At 31.9% G+C, this 21,797-nt stretch overlaps 1 protein-coding gene and 1 long non-coding RNA gene across 2 annotated transcripts in view; one reads left to right on the forward strand and one right to left on the reverse strand.

Annotated features, from left to right (window-relative positions):
* Window positions 1-1,557, reverse strand: part of LOC130893463 (putative phosphatidate phosphatase) — a 64,364-nt gene extending 62,807 nt beyond the window's left edge. Inside the window, exon 1 of the mRNA XM_057799626.1 lies at window positions 1,214-1,557. Coding sequence (XP_057655609.1) covers window positions 1,214-1,277 — 64 coding nt within the window. The 5' untranslated portion in view covers window positions 1,278-1,557. The remainder of the gene's footprint in view (window positions 1-1,213) is intronic.
* LOC130893464 (uncharacterized) overlaps window positions 1-21,797 on the forward strand; it is a 170,008-nt gene that overhangs the window by 133,228 nt on the left and 14,983 nt on the right. The gene's annotated exons all lie outside the window — the stretch shown is intronic.

Raw genomic sequence — 21,797 nt, forward strand, 5'->3', positions numbered from 1 at the left:
ATAAATATATTTTTTCCAAAATTTTTGTGTTTTCTTTGCCAGGCCAGGTACTTCTGGGGCCATCCTCGTAACTACCTCACCAACATTCATATTATGTTCTCTGGCTATAAGTCCTTCAAACACATTTGTGATAATAATTTTTTCTTAAGGTTTCAAATCGTGCCGTTTCCTTTTGATATCCGATTCGCTGTTACTATTCTCATCCTTATTTATTATTTGTCACTAAATTATTGCGATTCACAATTATATCGAAGATCAACGGAGAAATAGAAACAATTTTCATTACAAAGCTAGAAATTTAGTCTAGACGATTCGACCTGAAAATATACAATCGAAACGAAAGTTTTTCACTCTAATTACACGAAAAACGTGAGAATCAATATTGCAATGATAAATATTAGTAAAGTCTATTGTACATAAAGATGAAAATTTTCGGATGCGAAACGGAACGAGATAAATCGTTTTTTACCCTTCTCCTTCGTGACCTCACATCGCCCGTAAATTATTTTTTCTTTTATTTTTACTATATTCTTCTCCTTTTTCAATGATTTTTATCCTACTATTTGTTTTTTCACGTTTTATTATTTTGAAATATACCTTGGAGAGCATAAGAAGGAATTTCTAAAAATGTTTTTGTAAAATTTGTTGGCGTAAATGCATTTTTTGGCAAGGATCTTGATGATAATACAATAAATATGGATACTTATTTATTATTGATACAGGCATTTTAAGATGGAGAATTACAAGAGGAAGCGAAAATCGTCCATAAACGACAAATCAATATGTATGCTTGCGTATTACCATACAACCCACCCATAATCAGCTATCTTATTTATATTTAAAAATGCAACACTTTAATACGTTCAACAATTAAGTGGTTTGTGAATTACATTATTAAAAATTATTTTTTTCAAATTATTATACAAAACAATCATATTCGCCAATAAAATAATTGCACCTGTAAACATAAAACCATTATAGCAAGTTTATTGAACGGCACTGACCTCCTAGTTACGTTACCTACTATTTTTGTAACATATGAACTTAACCTACAGACATTAATTTTAGATATGATTGACATGAAATCAACATAATAAATATTATTTAATATCGTGATAAATTCGTAATTGCTGGAAATCATTCACAGAACGTTTAATTCTATTTTCGTATTATGAAAATATTGACCCGATTCACATAACCTCAAACAACTTACCACAATTTAATAAAAAAATGTCCAATAATACTTTTTCCAATTTGACGACCACATCATTCGCCATTTTATACGAGAAAAAAGTTAACACAAGTCAGATTAATTCACACAAATCATGATAGTTTTAAAACACAGTAGCTGCACCTGTCAAAAGATCGTGTTATTGGAATTCATTCATGAATTTCGAGATGCGGCTGATTCTCGTTATGCGCCGCGTCCTTTTGTGTTTACCCGACTAACGTCGCTGTCGCACTAAGTGAACAGTGAACTGGATTGTCAGTTCAATGTTAGAATACGCCAGGCATTCGATCTCACCTGGGAGGCTCCCTCCACAGCATTTATACGGCAGGGGCGAAGCATAACAGGGTTCTGTTTATTGTTGTCGTTTAATCGATAGACAGTGATTAATGCTTATTATTTATTACACAATCGATACGATTACTTAATAACGTTCAACGTATATTCACAAATTGTTACTTTCTTAACAATTACGTCTTGTTGATTTTATTCTCAAATTGCAAATAGTTTTTTGTATATTATTAAGGAACAGTAGGAAGTAGGAAAGCAACGTTTTATTTATAACATTATGAACAATTTTCAACGATCTAGAAATCGGTAATGCACTTAATGTACCTATCAAAAAATTAGTTTTTTCTACGACCACTTATGAAAATAATAGATTGCACACTAATTTTTACCTAAGGAAGTAGCTATACACCTATATGGACAGTTTCTATAAGTGGAAGTTGCTCCGACTAAGAAAGACAGAATGGCAACGATTTCTTTATCCTCCGAGGTTCCAGCTCGGTTCTGCACATTCTCAAGCATGCGCCTTATAGATAAAGTGTAAGGAACGAGAGAGAAAATGAATATTGTCGGCACCGTAACGTAGGAACGTTTTTCCCATACCAACTGTCAATATAGGAATATTACATATATGCTAAAAAATAACAAAACATACACGTATTTAAATGCTTCTTTTCCTATATTATATATGGTCTCGAACGATAGAGGGAATACGCGAATACAATATGAATCTGGCTGGGGGCCGAAAGGCACAAGGCTAAATTTAAGGAGACTGAAGAAGATTTACAAAATCCACTGCAATTTAGTAATTGTCATAACAACTTTACATTCAACTTTTATGTGACTTCTCAGAGCAAAAGTATAAGAAAATCATTAATAATGATTTAGTTCTTGTTAGGTATTTAATATAGTTACAAAAAATTTATTGTTCTGTTAGTTCTTTTTCTGTTCTTTAGTGATAAAATATTTCATAATCACTCTTTTCATTTTTTCCATCTCTACTATTGCAAAATAGATAATATTTTGTAGATTTCATTAAAATTTCAACACACTTGTTTATATACTTATCAACACATGTGTGATATTGTTTAATTGACTTTCTTATTTAAAAAATACGTTTTTTTGGAAAAATTGTTACGTAGTCATAGGAAAAATAGGGTACACAACTCGTTGGAAAGTGTATTTCGCATTTGTTTCGTTTCAGCACTCGCTGCTCGCGTAAAACATTAGCTACTGCGAAATGTATCACTTTCCAAACTCGTTAGGTAATATACTATTTAAAGTTTATTTAGAACTTAACCTAAAAAGAGATCAGATGCTTTTGAATTCTTCTGTTATCTGGCTATTGACATTTATTACTACTTTTTTTAATAGATAGATAGATAATTTCTCCAATATTTCGTTAATTAAAAAAACGTGCAATTATTCTTAACCTTATCATACGAGGGTTGTCTGAGAAGTTCCAAACTAACAAAGACATTTTTCTCATAGTCATTTTTATTTTTCAACATAGTCTCCTTTCTAGTCTATAAACTTGGTCTAGCAATGCTATAACCTTTTAAACCCTTCCTAATAATGTTTTTGCATCAAAATAGGGATTTACGTGAGCTATAACGTCCTCGTCAGACGAAGATCTCTCTTCTGTAAGTGCAACTTTGTTATGAAACTGTCACTGGGGAACAGATCTGGTTCAAACTGCAATTCATTTTTTTAGCCATGGCGATCGCCGAAGTGCAAGAAGGTGGGATGTCCTAATTTACAAGCACTCCAATTGCGGTCGTTTTTTTTTGTAATTTATAATTTAACATTAATAATTGATCTGTTATTTTTTCACGTTTTTGGGGATAGTAAATGTATACAATACCATGACTATCCCAAAAAACGTTTACCATCACTTTCCCGGCCAATGAAACCGTTTTTACCTTTTTTTTAGTATTGTTCACTTTCTTGACCGTTTTTTCGTTTCAGGAATCTAATGGTGAATACTTGTTTCATCTACAATTATAGATCAATGCAAAAAATCCCAAACTGCATCAATTGGGCTTGGGAAATGTTCAGTCGAATAAGTTTTAGGTCTAAAGTGAGAAAGCACGCCACCCTACATCTAGATAGATAATGCATGTATAATTCTTCAGTGAGAATATGGAAAATGCGTTCTTCTGGTATGAGGAGAGCCTATATTTCTAACTTTAATCCGACGAACATCCCGTACCGTTTTTTAATAAAATAAAATAATTGTAAATTGCATTTTTCGCCATCCCGAACGCTCGTTGTCAATCAAGCTGATACGGTCACGTTTAAATTCAACTGCTCAAAATTTTTGGGTAATCCATGGTGCACAGTCTCAGTATACAGTGGCTAAGTCCTCTCTTATTAGCGTAGGCGTATTGACTTTCAATATCGAATATTTCGATTTTAAATATTGCCCATTTTCATAAAAATCTCAAAGCCAAAGAGAAACAAAGAGTCCAAATTGTTAATGAATTAAGGAAAATATAATAAATTAACGAATCAATGAACGAATCAACTAATCAAAGCATCAATGATTCATCAACCAATCAATCAATGAGTCAACCAATGAATCAAAGAAACTAAGAATAAATCAATGAACGAATGAACAAGTAAACGAACCAGTCAATGAACGAGTTTCTTTCTCGTCAAGGATTGGGACGGGAGGTTGCTTCGTATTTGTAACCTATTTTGGTAAATCAATCAATCAATAAAAAAATCCAAGAATAAGTTAGTTATCGAATCAGCCCATGAATCAATAAAGAATCAAGGAATCGCTGAATCAACGAAACAACGGACTAATCAATTACCGTTCTACTAAATGAACGAATCCGTCAATCATCGAATCACTTTATCATCAAAGAATCAATGAGTCAACATATCGATCAATAAACGAAGCGATGAATTGGTGAATTGACCTAACAATATGAGGTGATAAAATAATTATTGTTCACTCACCCCTGATATATAAACTCCACAATGTGGAGGGTAAATTTGATCCTTTCGAAAATTTAAATAAAGATACAAAAGTGAAATTTTGTGGATTCCGCGTACTTGTAAAAACTGACCACCCTTACATTATTTATTATTAAATCTTTTTTTCAGATTTGGTTTTATCAAATATATAGAAGACCTGTTTCTTATAAAAATCATTTTCTTAAGTTTTTTTGTTTGTTATATTCACCTCGAATCCTGTTCAAACTTACACTTACTTCAAATGGGTGTATTTTTTGTTCCTAATATTTTATTTTGATGGAAAACGCTTACTTTTGCCACAATTGAAATAAGTACTATAAATATATGTTTAGGATACATTTTACTTAGATATCCACTAAATTCAATTACTTTTCTCTAAACTACGACAAAATATCTCACAATAAACTATAAGCATGAAATGAAGCTTTCTCATGTCCAATTGTTAAAAATGCTGTCAGTTTTTGATGTTTAAGCCAATATTCTTGGGTCGTTATTTAATTCGAATTTAATTTCCAGTATACAAAAATCATCACATTCCGTATTTTTTCACAAAAATTTCATGAATCTCGTTTAAACGAAAAAGTTAGCAATCGTGTACATGAATATTCAGTTTAGAATTCAATCAACAAGTAGAGATAAATATCAGTGAGATTAAGAAAGAAATGTTTGAAAATGAATTGTTTTATACAAAAACCCTTCTTGATCTTCGTTTTCCTAGAATTAATAGATTCAAAGAAAAAAGTTTATCTTCATCATCTTCTATTTTAACTCTAAGTACATTATTTATCATTGAATAAATAATTAAAATAAACATATTGAAGGTGTTTTATTTCGTATAAAAAATACATTATTTTGTTTTATATCTACTATTGATTAAACCAAGGTCCGATTATGTTAAAGTTTATCTATAAATTAATTGAAAAATACACTCAAGTTTGGAATTTTTATTTAAAAACCGGATTTTGTATCAAGATTCGGTTTCGCTGTGTCTTACTGCCACAAACACGACGATAAATCTTCTGGTACCGAGATTCCAATATTCTGCGATAATGATCAATAAAAAACGAATAAAAAATCTGCTATCCTTTGAAACACCCTGTAGATAATAACCGGCAATCAAGAGGATGTTTAAATTTAATTAAAATGACTGTTTTTCCCAGTAAATCCAATTTGTGTACATCCCCAGTATTCTCCTACTTACAACATCCACGCAGTGTTTATTTTTTCAATAAACTGTAAACCCATTCAGACATTTGAAATTTCAAATCTTATAAGGTTGTTGACCTACACATTAGAATCTTATTCAGAATTACACAATCATGTAATACAACCTTCTGATAAATACCTGACGATGGGAAAGGATAATAAGAAACTATATTGTACGGTAACGGACGGGAGATCAGTTATGAAAAAAAAAATCAAATGGTTCAGTTACCAAAAATGAATTTTAAATTACGTTTATTCCACATCTCCCCAATACCTATTTATTACTGTATTTCAAAGCAAATAATATTTTTGGTTTCTTCAAATGTTTATCGAAAAATAAAGCCCACGAAATTATTTTTACAGCATTTAATGTTCTGTGGTACTCTTCATAGAATTAGAATGTTTAATATCAAGCAAAATGCATGTAGGAAACAACGTAAGCAGAATGGTCTTCGGTAAAGGTAGACTTTGTAAAACAAATGAAAATATTTATTATATTTCGGTGCTTCCCAAATCACTATAATAATGTTCTTCTTCTTTTCCATGCCTTCTCCTAACGGAGGTTGGCGACCACTACTTTAAATGCTTCTCTATCTTTTGCTATGTGAAACAATTCTGGCACACTCATATTCGTCCAGTCTCTCACATTCCTTAGCCACGACTTCTTCTTTCTCCCGTCACCCCGTTTACCATCTACCATGCCTTGCATAATTGTTTGCAGAAGAGTATACTTGTCTCCTCTCAGTATGTGACCTAAGTACGCTGTTTTCCTTTGTTTTATGGTCCTTATCAGTGATAGGTCTCTGCCTATTCTGGTTAGCACTTCTGCATTTGTTGTTCTTGCAGTCCATGGGATCTTTAGCATTTTACGATAGAACCAGAATTCAAATGCTTCAAGATTTTTTGTTATCTGAGTTTTCTGAGCTTTCAGAATGTTAATATATCTTTCGACACATTATTAAATTGTACAAAACAATGAAATCGGTGGCTCAAATACCATGAACTAGAAGTCAATTCCATTATTCTCAAATCAATATATTCTCGAGGTTTTCTTTGGAACGGAACTCCATTATTTGGAATTATGGAGCTAGATGTGAAATATGCCTTGTAGGACTCGTGTCACACATATGACAAAAGAACTGTTTCGTAATCACTGTCCTAAAAGTAAAATTAAAAAAAAAACTTTTTGTAAAAACGATATTATTTGGTAATAAAATGAACTAAAAAGTTGAAAATAAACTAACTCTGATATAAAATATAATACTTAATGAGTTCATTGTAACCTTTAACGATAATAAAGCTTCTTGTCTACGAGAAAATAATTCCATATCGTATATAATTATACTTTTAACACTAAAACTTTAAACCTTCATTATTAAATTTTCCCTTTTTATAATTTTCTCAATTTTATAAATAAAAGCGTGTTAAATTTTAATGGTATAATTGAGAACATTTAGTACCTCCTTTTTCTTCTTGCTATCACAATGTACCATCAAGGTTTAATGTTTTAGTGTTAAAAATATAATTATGTACTATATGGAATTATTTTGTCGTAGACGAAGAAGCTTAATTATCCTTAAAAGTTACAATGAACTTATAAAATATTATATTTCATATTAGAGTTAGTTTATTTTTAACTTTTTAGTTCATTTTATTAACAAATAACAAAAGCTCGTTTCTAAAAAAGGTTTAATAGCTATCTAGCGTCAATTTGAATATTGAATTTTGAAATCCATGAATTTAATATTTTTACAAGAAATAGAACAATTTAAACCCTCGAATCTTAAATAATTATTTCCCAAACAATGAATACATAAGTATTCTAAAGCTCGGAATATATTAAAGTTAGTACACTTTAGTACACTGTTATATATGAATTCAATTTTTAGGCGATATATGAATACTGAATTACATCTCCTCCAAAGATTGTGATGTCATCGACAATCCGCCGAAATTACAAGAAGAGGGTCGTAACCACTAACTAGTTTCGACGTTGTTGAGTCTCTTCGGAGTGGCGTAACGACCTCTTGTTTGGAGTCTCCGAACTGAAGACACAGTCAGCCGGCGCTGCTACTTGGTTCATGTAGTTGAATATTCCACAGTAAACGCCTACTACTTCATATTTTGTTTTTGAATTCATAAGCATGCCTCACATATCATACGGCTAGAGATCTATTTGGTTTGCAGTTGGAAATGAAGATGTCACCAGAAGGCGTCTACTGAGGAATTTTTCACTACATGAATCGAGTAACAGTTCCTGCTGGTTTTGTCTTCAGTTCGTATTAGAGACTCCTAACGAGAGGTCGTTACACCACTCCGAAAAGAGGCAACAACATCGAAACTAGTCAGTGATTATGCTCCTCTCCAATTGTGAGCCATTGAGGATGCCAATTTCGGAGAATTGTGCAATTCATGCAACGTTACACTGAAACCACCAAGAGAGGACATTCTAATCTAAGGTTTAGGTTCATGATTTCTTTGTAACATTGCGACAACTTGGCAACTTTATTAATAATTTGTAAAAATTGTTTAAATTATAACACCCAAGTATTCACTTTCCGAGAAAAATACATTTTACGAAAAAAATTTCTTAGTAAAATTTTCGGAAAAATCGGGAAAAGTATGGTTTTTGTAAAAATAAACAGAATGTAAAAAATTAATCAAAATATTGATTTTTCGATTTCTATGAAAAAAATAGGGTGAACTCCACTTCTAAACATTCACCAAGATTGTATTTTGGAACAAATAGTACCAAGTACATTATTTTAGAATTCTTCGTGACTTATTAATGGTTCTATATTTTGATTCAGCTTTTGGATCACAACAACACATTCATTTTCAAATGAATTGCCTCACATTATCATATCCGTTTATATTTGTAATATGAAAGTTTCTGAAAATCGTTTTTGTTCAATTTCTACTTCTCCATATTGTTTCAAAATGTTGATGGCACATCTTGAGTACATATATTTAATTAAATGCATTTTCTGTTGTTTATTGAATAGACACGGTACAAGTTCAACGTTCAAGCTCTTTCTTGCAATAGATGATAAAATTAATCTAGAAATATAATAAATGCCATTCATAGGTAGCCCTTTGATCTAATGAATATTGATTAGACTATTCAGTATACAGTTATTGATCTCAATATTTATAAATTAATGAAAGGCTGTTCAAATAAATTTATTACTTCTTCATAAAATAGGTTAATTATATTTTTAGAATTTAGATTAGAACTACCAGTATTATATTCAATGGATACGTGTTACGTGATAAATTTTCTATTAGGGTTACTTTCCTGTTGATGACTCAATATGACGTCGTATATTTCCCTAACACTATGCAAATTTGGAAAGCTTATTCGAAGTTTTTATGATTCATAATGATGGGATTTTTATGTATTAAACATTCACAGTACGTTTATCTTTATTTAGTTTTTATTATTTGTTTTATAGTAAATAATTATCAATCTTTAACACTAGTGTATTATTATCAATAATTAAAGGTTGCTACTGAAGCAAATTCGGGATATTATCCCTAGGCCGGCCGTGACCAACTACAATGGAATTTTAAAATTCGGTGAAGGGGCATATTTTCAAAAATGGCGGAATTCGTTTGATGTATGTTGGTAAACAATTAAAAAGGTTTACTTACATTATTTCTTTTATTTTCTATGTATTTGTTTTGTTTCTTTATTTTTCTAGATCTAGAGAATTCTTTTAGGATTGGTATATAAATAAGTTCATACAGCGCAGCTAGTACAGTTTAAAATGAATAGTCGTAGTGAATAGAACAAATTAATAAAGTAATCGTAGTGATAGTTATGAGTGAATTATTCAGTGTAGTGTATAGTGTGTAAGTAAATTTAGAACGTAAGAGACAGTGTTTATTAATTCACTCCACGCATAGGAATCGAATAAATGAATCAAAAAAATTTTATATCGGTGTCAGGTGTGGGGTCCAGTTGCCGATTTAAACATCCAGACTCGGCTATTCATGAGTTCCAGGAGAAACTTCCATCTAAGGAGGGGGTAGTACTTCGAAAAAGTTGGAGAAATGGGTTCCTAGGCCGGCCCTTTCCAGATATAATAGACTTTCGGTAAGGTGCATATTTTTTATTAGCGCAAATCGTTAGATGTGATTAAACAATTTTCAATAGCAAACGGTTTATTTACATTGTTTCTATTGAATAATTTTTAGGAAGGTCTATTTATTTATTTGTTTTGTTTCTTAATTTTTCTAGATCTGGTGTGGTGTTGATGAGGGGATAGGATAGGATAATATATGTTAAGGAAAAATAATCCTGGATCAAATATACATCGTTAAGTTGATAGGTTTAGAAGAAAGCTCTAATTTCAATTCAATTCAATAAGACCTGTCTATATAAAGTTCCAAGATGTTCTGTACAACCAAACTAGACATCAAGACACCATGATATAAACCTTTTTCTTTGTTAATTTATTCTTTTATTTTCTTACATTATCAGCCCTTAGTGCGGAAAATTTTAACTTTTAAATTATTCTTTTAGTTTTATATGATTTCCTTCGTCTATTGTTATTATTCTACTATTAAATTCAGACACTAATAATTTTTGATAGCTCCTCATGCTATTTGTTCCAATTATATTGTATATTTGCCAGATTATCCTTGCCTTGTTGTGTCGGCTTAGCTATTTTTTTGTCATATTTGTAATGTAATTAAGATTAAGAATTGGGTTCATGACACTTTTTTCGTAGTAAATTCTTTAGATTAGTTATCATTATTTTGTTTTGGTTATGCATATTGTTTCTTCAAAATTGATTAACAGATATTTCCTGTAATTTTTTAGATGTATCATCTTTATCAAAAACGTTGTTTGATATAACGCGACATCTATTCATTATTATTAGAAGCTCACCGGTTTCTAGCATAGAATACTGTAGACTAATCTTTAACGTGAGATCGTATAACAGTTATTTCAAAATATATGCAATTTCATATTATTGAATTCTACTATCATCTAAATTATAATTTTAATTCTCATTGTAAGTTTCATACATTACAAATCAGGAACAAATTAAATTAGAAACTGAATTTTTTAAATGTTGACGTCGCCATCTATCTTGTAGTAGTTTAAGCTTCAGTGAATATTTAAGACTTCGTCAAATACTAGACGTTACAGAGAACATTTTATTGATGTCATTGATCTAATTACAAATTATTTGGAAAATAATAAAGGTCATTAACACTCTCATAGAATTCTTATCTATTTTAATTATTTATTCTATACATAGATTGAACTGTCCCTATATACATATTGTTAATAAGCATTTAGTTAATAGTTTGTGAATCAGTAAGAAATTCACAGATGGCACCAGTGATACTAATAATTCATTCGATATCACAGTTGTGCAGCCGTGTTCGATATGTATTATGAAAGGTAAGAAGAAATCTTCATTCCTGTAGAAAGTAATAGTACTATTGCGAAACTTAGAGATGGCGCTACTATATCTAACTTTTGAAAATTTGTAACAAAGCGCCGAAAGTAAGACAAAATTAAAAAGAGAAAAAATATTATACTTTCATATGTAAAAATTATATCTATAATTATTCGATTTAATTTGAGATCGTCTCCGAAGTGCTTGTGAAAAATTATTGAACTACTACTGCTATTCAATCTACTCTTCAAAGAATAAATGGTTGTATCGAAAATGATCGGTGACAATTTCAAACATTAAGGTCGTCTCTAGCGAGGTACCTTAAGTTATATTTCCATTTTATCTTCTATAACGCAGTTTCCCGGTGACAGCATAACTAAAATTGACATAATAATTGGAACTATTATTAATAGAAGAAGGAAATATAATTGTGAGGAGTCAAAAAATGTTAAAATCCGTTCACTCAGTCCGGAGTAATTTATGTTTAAAGAAAAATGCTTAAAATTTACACATTTCTTAGGATATCTCGTAATACGAAAAAGATATCGACATGCTATTCTGTTGCTAATTTGGTCTACTTTTATATTTCTTAATTAGAAGTTATCTCTTACATTGGTAGAAAGAAGCTCTCTCCAAAAAGACTAAGTTTGCATAGATAGGTTAAGTAGAACTGTACTTACAGGCATTTTTTCATAATAAAGTTCCTGCTTCCACCCACCTCTTATTGAAGAGATAGATTAAAACTTGTAAAATCAAATTTTTTGAAGAATACGATAATCGTTGTTTGAATGCATTTTAATTAGGCAAAATTTGTAAATTATTCATTTTATAATTTTTGGTATTTAATTACACCCTCTGGCGGTGGACCTACAAATCTGTCAATAATTTCCAGGTTTTTCTCGAGGTCACTTTTGTTATAATTTTTTTTCCCGAAGCTGTACTATAAACGGTTCCCGAGTTATGGCCGAGAGCCATTCTTATTGGGACACCCGGTACATAGTGGTAGCTTATACCATATGGTACATAGTATACTTACTGCTGAACAGAATATAAAGAAAGTTTTTCCACGGGGGGTACCACTAACGTGCAAGCTAATTCGAAATAGTTATTTGTATGCCAAGGACTGAAAGTGCTACTTTGTTGGATGAGTCTGAAAATTGCGGGACGAGTCCAACAAAGTAGTATTTCAGCCGCGGTGTTCACAACATTTTTTAGACGACGCATAATAAGAAACAAAACTTTTTCAATTACACTGAGGAAAGACAGTAAATTAGATAGAGAATAAATTAAATTAAATTAAATAGAGAATTATAAACTTTTTATTTATTGAACAATATAATGTACTTAATGATATATGCAATGTCAATATTAATTTATTAATTATTTAAAAAAAGTAATGTTGATTGTACCTCCAGGACAATTATTAATATTTATTGGATTGGATGCAGATGGAATATTTATATCTCTACTAGATGCTGATGGAATCTCTTTAGATGTGTTTGTGATTTCGATACAATTTGTAAATGTGTTTGTGTCTTCGATAGAATTTGTTGATTGAATCGTATTTGTGGTAGAAGAAAGTTATGCAAAATCATCGAGGTGAAAATGTCAACTGTCAACATTGAAGTGGCTAGAGTCACATTTAAGGTAGCTGTCTACTCCAGAGCGTCCCGAAAGTGTTTTGCAATACGGAACTGTCACTTTCACTACTGGGAACACTCAAAACGCAACTTTCGGTATGTAAATGAATATAGAACGAACAATTTTCAGATGGCGTCGTCTAAAAAGATATTTGCAGTCGTCTTTAAATGCAGTATCAACAAGGTAAAAAAAAATTCTTGCGGGATTAGTAATAAAGAATGAATTCATTACTATGATGTAGCAACCGCCGGTATTCAAACCTTGCTGAACACGTAGATGTATTTACCAATTGTAAGTGGATCAGGGGTTGAGAAAAGGCTTCACCCCTCGTATATTCTAATTATTTAAAGGGACATAGCACTAATTTTATTGTTATAATAAACATTAGATGTCGCTAATATACGTAGATTTACAAAATTATTAATTAATCATTATCCATTAAAGAAATGGATGATTAGGAACCCAAAAAACCTCTCGCATATTTATACCCGTTTATTTAATCACTTAGGAGAATTTGCTTATTCGGCTTTCATCACCAATATCACATTTCGCTAGAAAGAGAATGTCTTCAATCAGATAATAGAAGATAGAAGATAGAGCGAATGTGTGCGAAAAGGTTTAATACTGAACTATAGATACGGACAATAGCTAATCCGCCCAGCCCGATTCAAATCGTTTTCTATTGAGTTTGGTATTTGTTCTCAGCTTGGCGCCGCCGTTTTGACGTTTACACCACTTGCCCATATCTATTTAAGGTCTCACACTGATTCCCTTTAACGCTTTTCTCGTACTCAGTTTCCACTGGCGTCGTTCGAGAAAATTATTGGATTTTTTCGTACATATATTTCTTTCAGGAAACGATACAAATTTTCTTTCAAAAATAGCCCTACAGAATAAGAGTGTTTTCTAGATGATTCAATTCTAGTTCATACATTTTTTTGCCATTGCTTTCCCATAAGCTTAACAATCGCAAAACTCCAGCGCCAATATGGTTTCTTCTTCGGTCATTTCATAACTCCAAAATCTCAAATATCCAAACCTAAAACAAAGTTTCAATTGTGGATAATGACTACTTTTAATAAGATATCCAAACCGTCAGTACCACAGTCTATCAAAGAGGACATTTAAACTAGTCAACTACCATTAAATTTGATATAAGAACGGTGCTATGGAAACTAACCTCAATGATTAAAAACTTCCTATTTTACTTTCTTCTCGATTTAATTCCTGGTCTAGGCATCGACAAAATGAGGAGTCGATCTTTATTTGTGACACCTCGAATCAAACGAATTTAAATAACTGCGTCAAAGTGTGTGGAGGGTGGTTTAAATCTGACAACTATCTATCATATCAAACACATATTTGATGGTATTCAAATCTAGTAAGCGAGGTGGCCACAACCAAATATTAACGCCTGCTTTTTGGCGTCTATAATTCACTGCGTTGAATATTTACTAGAAGTGAACGGCTATCATTAAAAGTAACAATACACTTGTGCACATATCTTTCAAAAGCACGTTCAATATCTAGTTGCTTTGCAGTGCGGCGTTTCACCCTTCCACTGATGCGCTCATAAACAGAATCGCAATACGTTGCTGAATAGAATATAACGTCACTCTGCTTGCCAGTATTGTCATTCTGTTTACTAGACAGTGGTTTGCAGTCAAACGAAGTACTAATCGTGATCGGTATCAGAAGAGACCAGAGGCTTCAATGGGCCGATAAAGTGTATGCTTAGAAAGAGGTCTATCTTCCTTTCCAAACTATTTGTCAGCAATTTGAGGCGTAGTAGCAAAACGGTTTCGTTACTTGAAATACCTATTTGGACACTGGGAGGTACGCCTCGATTTACTAATTGCTATTCCTCCATTTTCTTTTATCCACATCCACGCATAGGATTTTCCAAGTTGGACAATTTTGTTAACGATGTTGCGTGATTAATCCTTGCGTATGCATCATATGAGGATCCAAATCGTTTGGTGAAGTAATACTAATCCGGATCAAGAGGTTTCCAGTGAGGAGGAATCCCACACTAGCTTCTAACGACTGTTCAATGTCTCCTGGAAAATTTCTCTCCTCTTCCAAAAAAACACTCTCTACAAATAACAATATCGATTCTATTGCGCTTTTGTAAATAGATTTTTCCAGTGAAAACTCAAAAATACAAAATTTGTTTGTTTTAAAATGGTAAAACATAAGATGTTGATATCATAGTTCATGATGCTACTAAACAAGGCGAAGAAATTATCCTTTCTTTATCAATTTTGAATTGTTAAACATTACTTCTATCAGGATTATTGATATTGATATTGAGATGTCATATATTAATAATATATTTTTTCATTTTAGATAAATTGATCCGTCGTACGCCCATGGAATTATATCGTCGAACAGATCGTTTCTCTCCCTCAAATTTCCCATATCAAATTGACTAGATCTTCGGCAGAGAGCAGTGAGCAAACGGCTGTAAGGGTCTCCTAACTTCTATGTCATCCAACACACATGACAAAATACTTCTCTTCTCCGTGTCTCCTACTTACATTCAATTAATTTTTCTCGGTAGTGTCCTAATAGTCATTCTCGAAACGGATTACTTGATTTCATTATTTATGTGTACAGAGTGAGCATATCATCTCTGAAGAGTAATAACTTTTAATAAAGAGGTTTGAGTAGAATTACTCTGATCGATAAGTCTAGTCACAATATTTATTTAACCAAATATATTCAATTTTGGTCTAGAATTTCAACATTATAATTAGTGTACATGGTATTCGACCATATTCACTGAGATTTAATATCCTCCTTTTGAATTGAACACTATTTCGGTTTTTATTTAATATTTTCTATATATAGAAATAATTGTGCATATACGCTAATGATTTATTCTGATCTTATTTTGTGAGTGTCCATGCTTTGATGGTATATATTTACTGTCAGTTATGGTATAGATTTTAATTTTTGTTAGACTTGAGCTCCTAAACTGCCCGTATTACTAAAATTTACATTGTTCCATTTTCGAATTCCCTCAACAATTGTGGTATAGTTCAAAAACCAATAAATATTTGTAAAATTTTTTAATTGATAGATTCTGACTGGTAGTTTGGATATCAAAAATGTTTCTAAAGTTCCAAAAATTCGTTTTTCACCGATATTTCCGAAAATATGTCATTTAGAGAATTTGTGTTTCAAATTATATTATATTAGTTCATTACCTACAAAAGTTGTACTGATAAGTTTTTTCGCAACATCAATATGTTTTGCACAAATGAGGGTCAAAAACTAAAAAAATCCTCAATTTTGATATCCAGAAAATATGATAGAACCTGATTTTTTTTATATTCATTGATTGAGCACATCTTATATAAGCTTCATAACATGAGCGAAGGGTTGAAAAATTGATACCAAACTTGCGAAAATCAGTCCTCAAGGTTGTATCCTGTTTCAGTAGGTAGAGACATTGTTCCATTCGTCATTGCAAAATTTCGACAATTTTGTTGCAAGGGTTTCTGGGAAAATGGTTGGAAATTTTGTTTGGAATTATATTTATTGTAAAAAGGGTATACAAAATAGAAAATACACAAACAATTTCACATTAGTCAATTACTATGCCAAATCACAATCTCTACGATCCACTTTCTTACACGCCCCTTTATTTCTTCCTCTTCCTACATTTCTGCTTCTTTTTCTTCTCTGTCACACTTGATTCAAGACACTAAATCAGTTTGAAACTTGGCATTAACGCATTTTTTTTCCAAAATTTTGAAGTCACTTCCTAAACAGTTAAATAAAACTTGAGGACTCGCTTTTTGTGAAATCTATACTCCAACTTTGATTATAACTGCTAAGTCGTACACTTGTTGATTTGTTTTCTTAATCTGTTTCACAATTTTCTCATTCTGGAGGCTGGTATCATGATTTGTGGGACGTCTAGGCTTGGCAAACCTATTGCATAACGGGTGTGGTATCTTGCTCCGGCAGACACCAAGTAGATGAAATCAATTTAGTCCACTACCACTTTCGCGTTTTTCATAGATCCATAGTTGTAACTAATGTTATGGTTGGAAATCTGGGTCATGTATATTGAGAACAGATTTTTTGAAACTTTATGAGTGATTTTTGGCTGGATACAGAACAAACAATTGGTTTTAAAATCGAAGATACCATCTGATTGCCTCATTTTCCTCCTTATTCCATGTAGTCAAACATCGTTGTGTCTTTCCTTCACTAACTATCTAGCGACTTTAAAAATAGATGATGATTATCACTTCTCTCTTTGCTAATCGAAATCAGCGTGCCTAGAATGTCGTTAGTTCTCAGAAACAGGCTCATAACAAATAAAGCGAAACTGTTCGCTGCCATGATCTGAAAACAAAGTATTTGCGAAGCAATCAGGAATAATAAATTGTTCCAATAAATGCTGTCGAATGAAAATGGGGCCAAACAAAGAGATACTTATCATTCAGAAAAATTTGTAAGTATTTCTTCAAACGGTTCGTAATCAATGTGACAATAGGCAATATTCTACGCCAAGTTTTCCTGAATTTATTTTTTTATTAGTCCACCTACTTAACGAATACATTATAACTTATTCTCCATTGTATTTAAACTGTAACTTGATCAGTACCAGTAGAAAATAGACTTATTGATCCACGGCCTTCATCATTTTATGGAGATCTATGATAAAAGCAGCTGCTAATAAACTTTCAGTACCTATTTCTAGTTTTCTCATTATGATCATTCATTGTAACTAGGAAAACCAGGTGCTTCACGCAGGCCTTTTAGGGAGTGACTCCCTTCCACTCTTTCCTATTTTTTGCTTCCGTTTTCCAGTCCTGAATTCCTCTTCCTCTTAGATCTTCCATCACCTATGTGTATCATCTTTTCCTTGGTCTTCCTTGTTCTATGTCCATCATTTTTTTTTCTAGCGTTCTCTGTGTGTGACGCAGCCACTCTATTCTTTTGGATCTTATCATTTTTCTTAGTTCTGCTTCTCCCAATAGATCTCCCTCCTTTTTACCGCCTAGTATCCTTCTAAGTACTTTTCTTTCCCATATTTCTAATTTCTATTCCTCTGCTTTGTTAAGAATCTACGTTTCGTCTACGTATCTTACTGTTGATCTTATTATTGTTTTGTATAGATGTAGTTTTGCCTTTCTGGAGATTTTTTGGGATCTTATTAAAATCTAAATTATATTTAGATCGATATACTACTACTAATTCAAAAGAGCATATTTTATTTAGATTTAATGAAGAAACTAACACATCACTCGCTACAGAAAATGAGATTTCGCAAATTTAATTTCTTGATTTGACATTTTTTTTTCAGTTTTGAGTGAAAACCATTGATTTTTTTATTTATAAACTACTTATAGGCTTTTTTATTTCTCGGTAGCTAACCCGTCCATCCTGTACCTCTACCCTGGTAATCCAACATCCAGCCCTGCATCTCTGGTATTGTTGAAACCTACCTAAATGTGAAATGTGTAGTCGAAGAGAATAAGATTTAAACCGGCAGCGGTTGACAAAATTAAATTAATGCATGCATGTTGGAACAGCTAGATCCTTCCACTCGCTGGTGTGTTATTCAATTTCGTACTAATTTTCCACGCGAGCAGACTGTAAATAAAATTAATGCAGATTAGAGATGATGGACAACAAAGATTTGTTGAAAAATACCGAGAACCGAATATGTAATTAAATAAACTAGTTTTACATTATATACATTTACTAAAACAAATAAAACTATCCTTCAAATTAAAGACAATAAAAATTTTTTATCAATAATATATTTATTCAAAGCCGAAATGGTTGCACTCTGCAGTTGTTGGCGGCTTGGTGCTTTCTTTAGGTACTTCAGCGTAGAAGCTGCAGAGCTACTGGAATACATAAAACGGGAAAGTTACAAAAATACGGTTCGGAGCTACTAATAAGAAAATTAGTAGGTAGAACTGATATGAATAAAAAAGAGCTTATGCTGTAGCAAATAAAGAAACTAAAATTATTGTTTCGTAATACTACCAGACAGAGTTTTATTCGATTCGTTCTGTTTCCTAAATAAATAGAAAATACGAATTTCCACGAAAATTGAATAATTTTTTAAGAGAAATTATGAAAGAGGACTGATATAATGACAAAGAAATTTTGTAATCACTACATATAAAAAGTTAAAATGATATAAGAACAACTTTTCAGCGCGTATAAAGAATAATTTCACCCTCAATTCCCTCAGATTCATTTGTTGTTGCTTCTGGTAGGCGTCGTAGATAAAAAGGACGTTTATGGGACAGTTTTTATTAATATTTTCGAATAGAGTGGGATTAACATGTAACGATTTTCATGAGGGTGTATGGACAAACCTCCCAATTCTGAATATAATCAGTTAATATTGAAAATTATTCAACTAGGTGAAACTCTGCCTATTCAAGGTAGTTTTTGTCAGTCTTCTGTCTGTCAGTTTTTAAATTTTCAGTCTATGGTTTCTAAAAATTCCTCTTTTTGTATATATAGCATACCGATATTTTCTAGCTTAAGAAGTTGAAAGCTTACTAGTATTTTATTTGATATAAATCCGGAAGGCGAATTCTAGATATCTATAGAAGACGAACTACTGATATAACGAGGGATGTCTGAAAAGTTTCAGACTTCAACATGAAGATGTCAGCACGTATCATTAAATTTTGAGAAATATATTTGCATAGTCATTAAGAGATAAAATCGATTAGATAGTAAAATAGTGAGACAATAACAATGAGTATTCACACGGGGTAGGTCAACAACAAACGCAGTACATACAATAAAACAAATAATGGAGATCCAAATAGACATCGGGATGCTCTTCATCGATTTTCAACTGGCCTTTGACTCAATAGAAAGAAACAATTTATTTACAGCACTAAAAGAACGAGGTATAGATGCAAAACTACGAAGATAAATCAAGATGACTATGAGCGAAACAAGGATCAGAATTCTAACACCTAACGGAGAATTTGATGAGTTTGTAATTAACAAAGAAGTAAGACAAAGCGAATACTGTACAACTTAACATTAGAATACATAATAAGGAAATTTAATAAAGGGAATTTAAGGTTATGTAGTTGTAGTAGACGAATAATCGCTTACACTGATATACTACTTGTAACCAATAAAAGATCTATTATAGAGACAATATTAAATGAGATAGTTACAGAGTGAAAACGCTTGGGTTTACAATAAATGAAAACAAAACAAAAATAATGAGATTTGGACAGCAATGTCAAACGGGAAAGGTGAAAGTTAACGAGTAATATAGGAGACGGGAGTAATGATACTTAAGAAAAAATAATTAATACAAATAAGTTATTAAAAAGTGAACTACTAACAAATTGAACGAAAGTCAACATATATAAAATGATGATCAGATCAGTAATGATGTATTCAGCTGAAACATTAACTAGAAATGATAAAGAAAAAATGAGAAAAATGAATATAAAGATAATCAGAACAATAATGAGATAAATAAAAGTAAGTGAGGTAGAATATACCTACATGGAGAGAAGAAACAAAATATATAGCATGGAGTATGATGCAATGGGATCCCGTTGGTTCAAAAAGACACGGCAGATCTAGTAGAAGATGATCCAAGCAGAGTAGTAGTTATAAATTGGCAGAAAAAGACAGGAAATACGAAGTTGTGGCAGGAAATAAGCGATCAGGTGTAGTCATGAACTATGGGAACTGATCCAGCCCAACAAGAGGATCTAGAGAGTATATTTGAGGCAGTTACTTCACCAAAAAAGCAAACAAACTTTCCGCTGAGCTACGGCACAAAAATATTTAATTTTGGCTTGTTGTACTTGCACCACCACGTGAGGATTCTGTGCGCTTCCTACACACATTATGTGAGTTAGCTTGTCCACGAAGGTTTGCACATTATTGACAATGACATAAAAACCCCAAAAGAAAAATTCCGTTGTCATGTATGTTTTAGAACTGCAAATGCAGCTCTCGAACGGATTTCCTTGTACTATACCCATACTCATATTCACTCAACACTATCTTAATCTTGATTGACGCGTACTCTTTTCTATGTAACGACAGCCGGTGTCTTTAAATATACGGTACCATCTAAAGATATTATTATCACAACAGAGATTAAAACGGACCACGCGTTGGACCACAGTGACTACTGATTTCGTTTTTTTGTTGTATTGCATGCGCTTGCTCATCGAGACCAGCAATTGGGACAGAATCAGATTTGGCATTTTATACAGGGATTTTTTGATTATATATACAGTGTACTATTTAAAATAAAAAGTGAGGTATACATTTCTTGTATAACATTATTATATTGTAATCGTTCACTTTAAACATTAATAGTATTTTTTAAAAGCACTATTATATGTTTTTAAACAGAAGAAAGTGCATTTTCATATTATCGTATTCTTATTGCTATCTCAATTATTATGCTTTATATATTGAGTTCATTCATGATTAATTTCTGCATTCGAATTTATAAAATATCTAGAACGGTTGATATACTCGAAACAAGAAAAGACAATAAAGAAACATAAGGGCTGATTTTTCTCTTTACAATGCAATATATTCTAAAACGACGCGATAGAAGCTGCAGCCCCTGGCGACAATATTCAGTTGTTTTCTCTCCTGCCTCCGCTGCCTCTCGCCATCTCTTTGTGAACCGCCAACGACCGCCACATTGCTTTGTACTCGCTCTATTTTCTATTTACTCTGCCGCCAACTCTTATTCAAACCTCAACGAAATTGCTTTTCTACGGGGTTTACGAGGTTTTGTTGAGGGTTAAAGGTATACATGTTAGGAATATATTTGAAATGAAATTTCTGTAATAAGCCAAATTCCAGAAACAGAGAAAGTTAAATATTGCGTTGAAGGGTGGATGTTTTAGGTATCTTCTGCTAATACATTTTGGGTGGTTGACTTATAATGCACGATATTAATTATGGGACACATATTTTTGTTCAATTTTTTGTAACATTATTCCCAAATGCAACTATGGATAGGTACACAATTGAACAGC

The sequence above is a fragment of the Diorhabda carinulata genome, chromosome 4 (genome assembly GCF_026250575.1).
Source record: "Diorhabda carinulata isolate Delta chromosome 4, icDioCari1.1, whole genome shotgun sequence".
NCBI lineage: Eukaryota > Metazoa > Arthropoda > Insecta > Coleoptera > Chrysomelidae > Diorhabda > Diorhabda carinulata.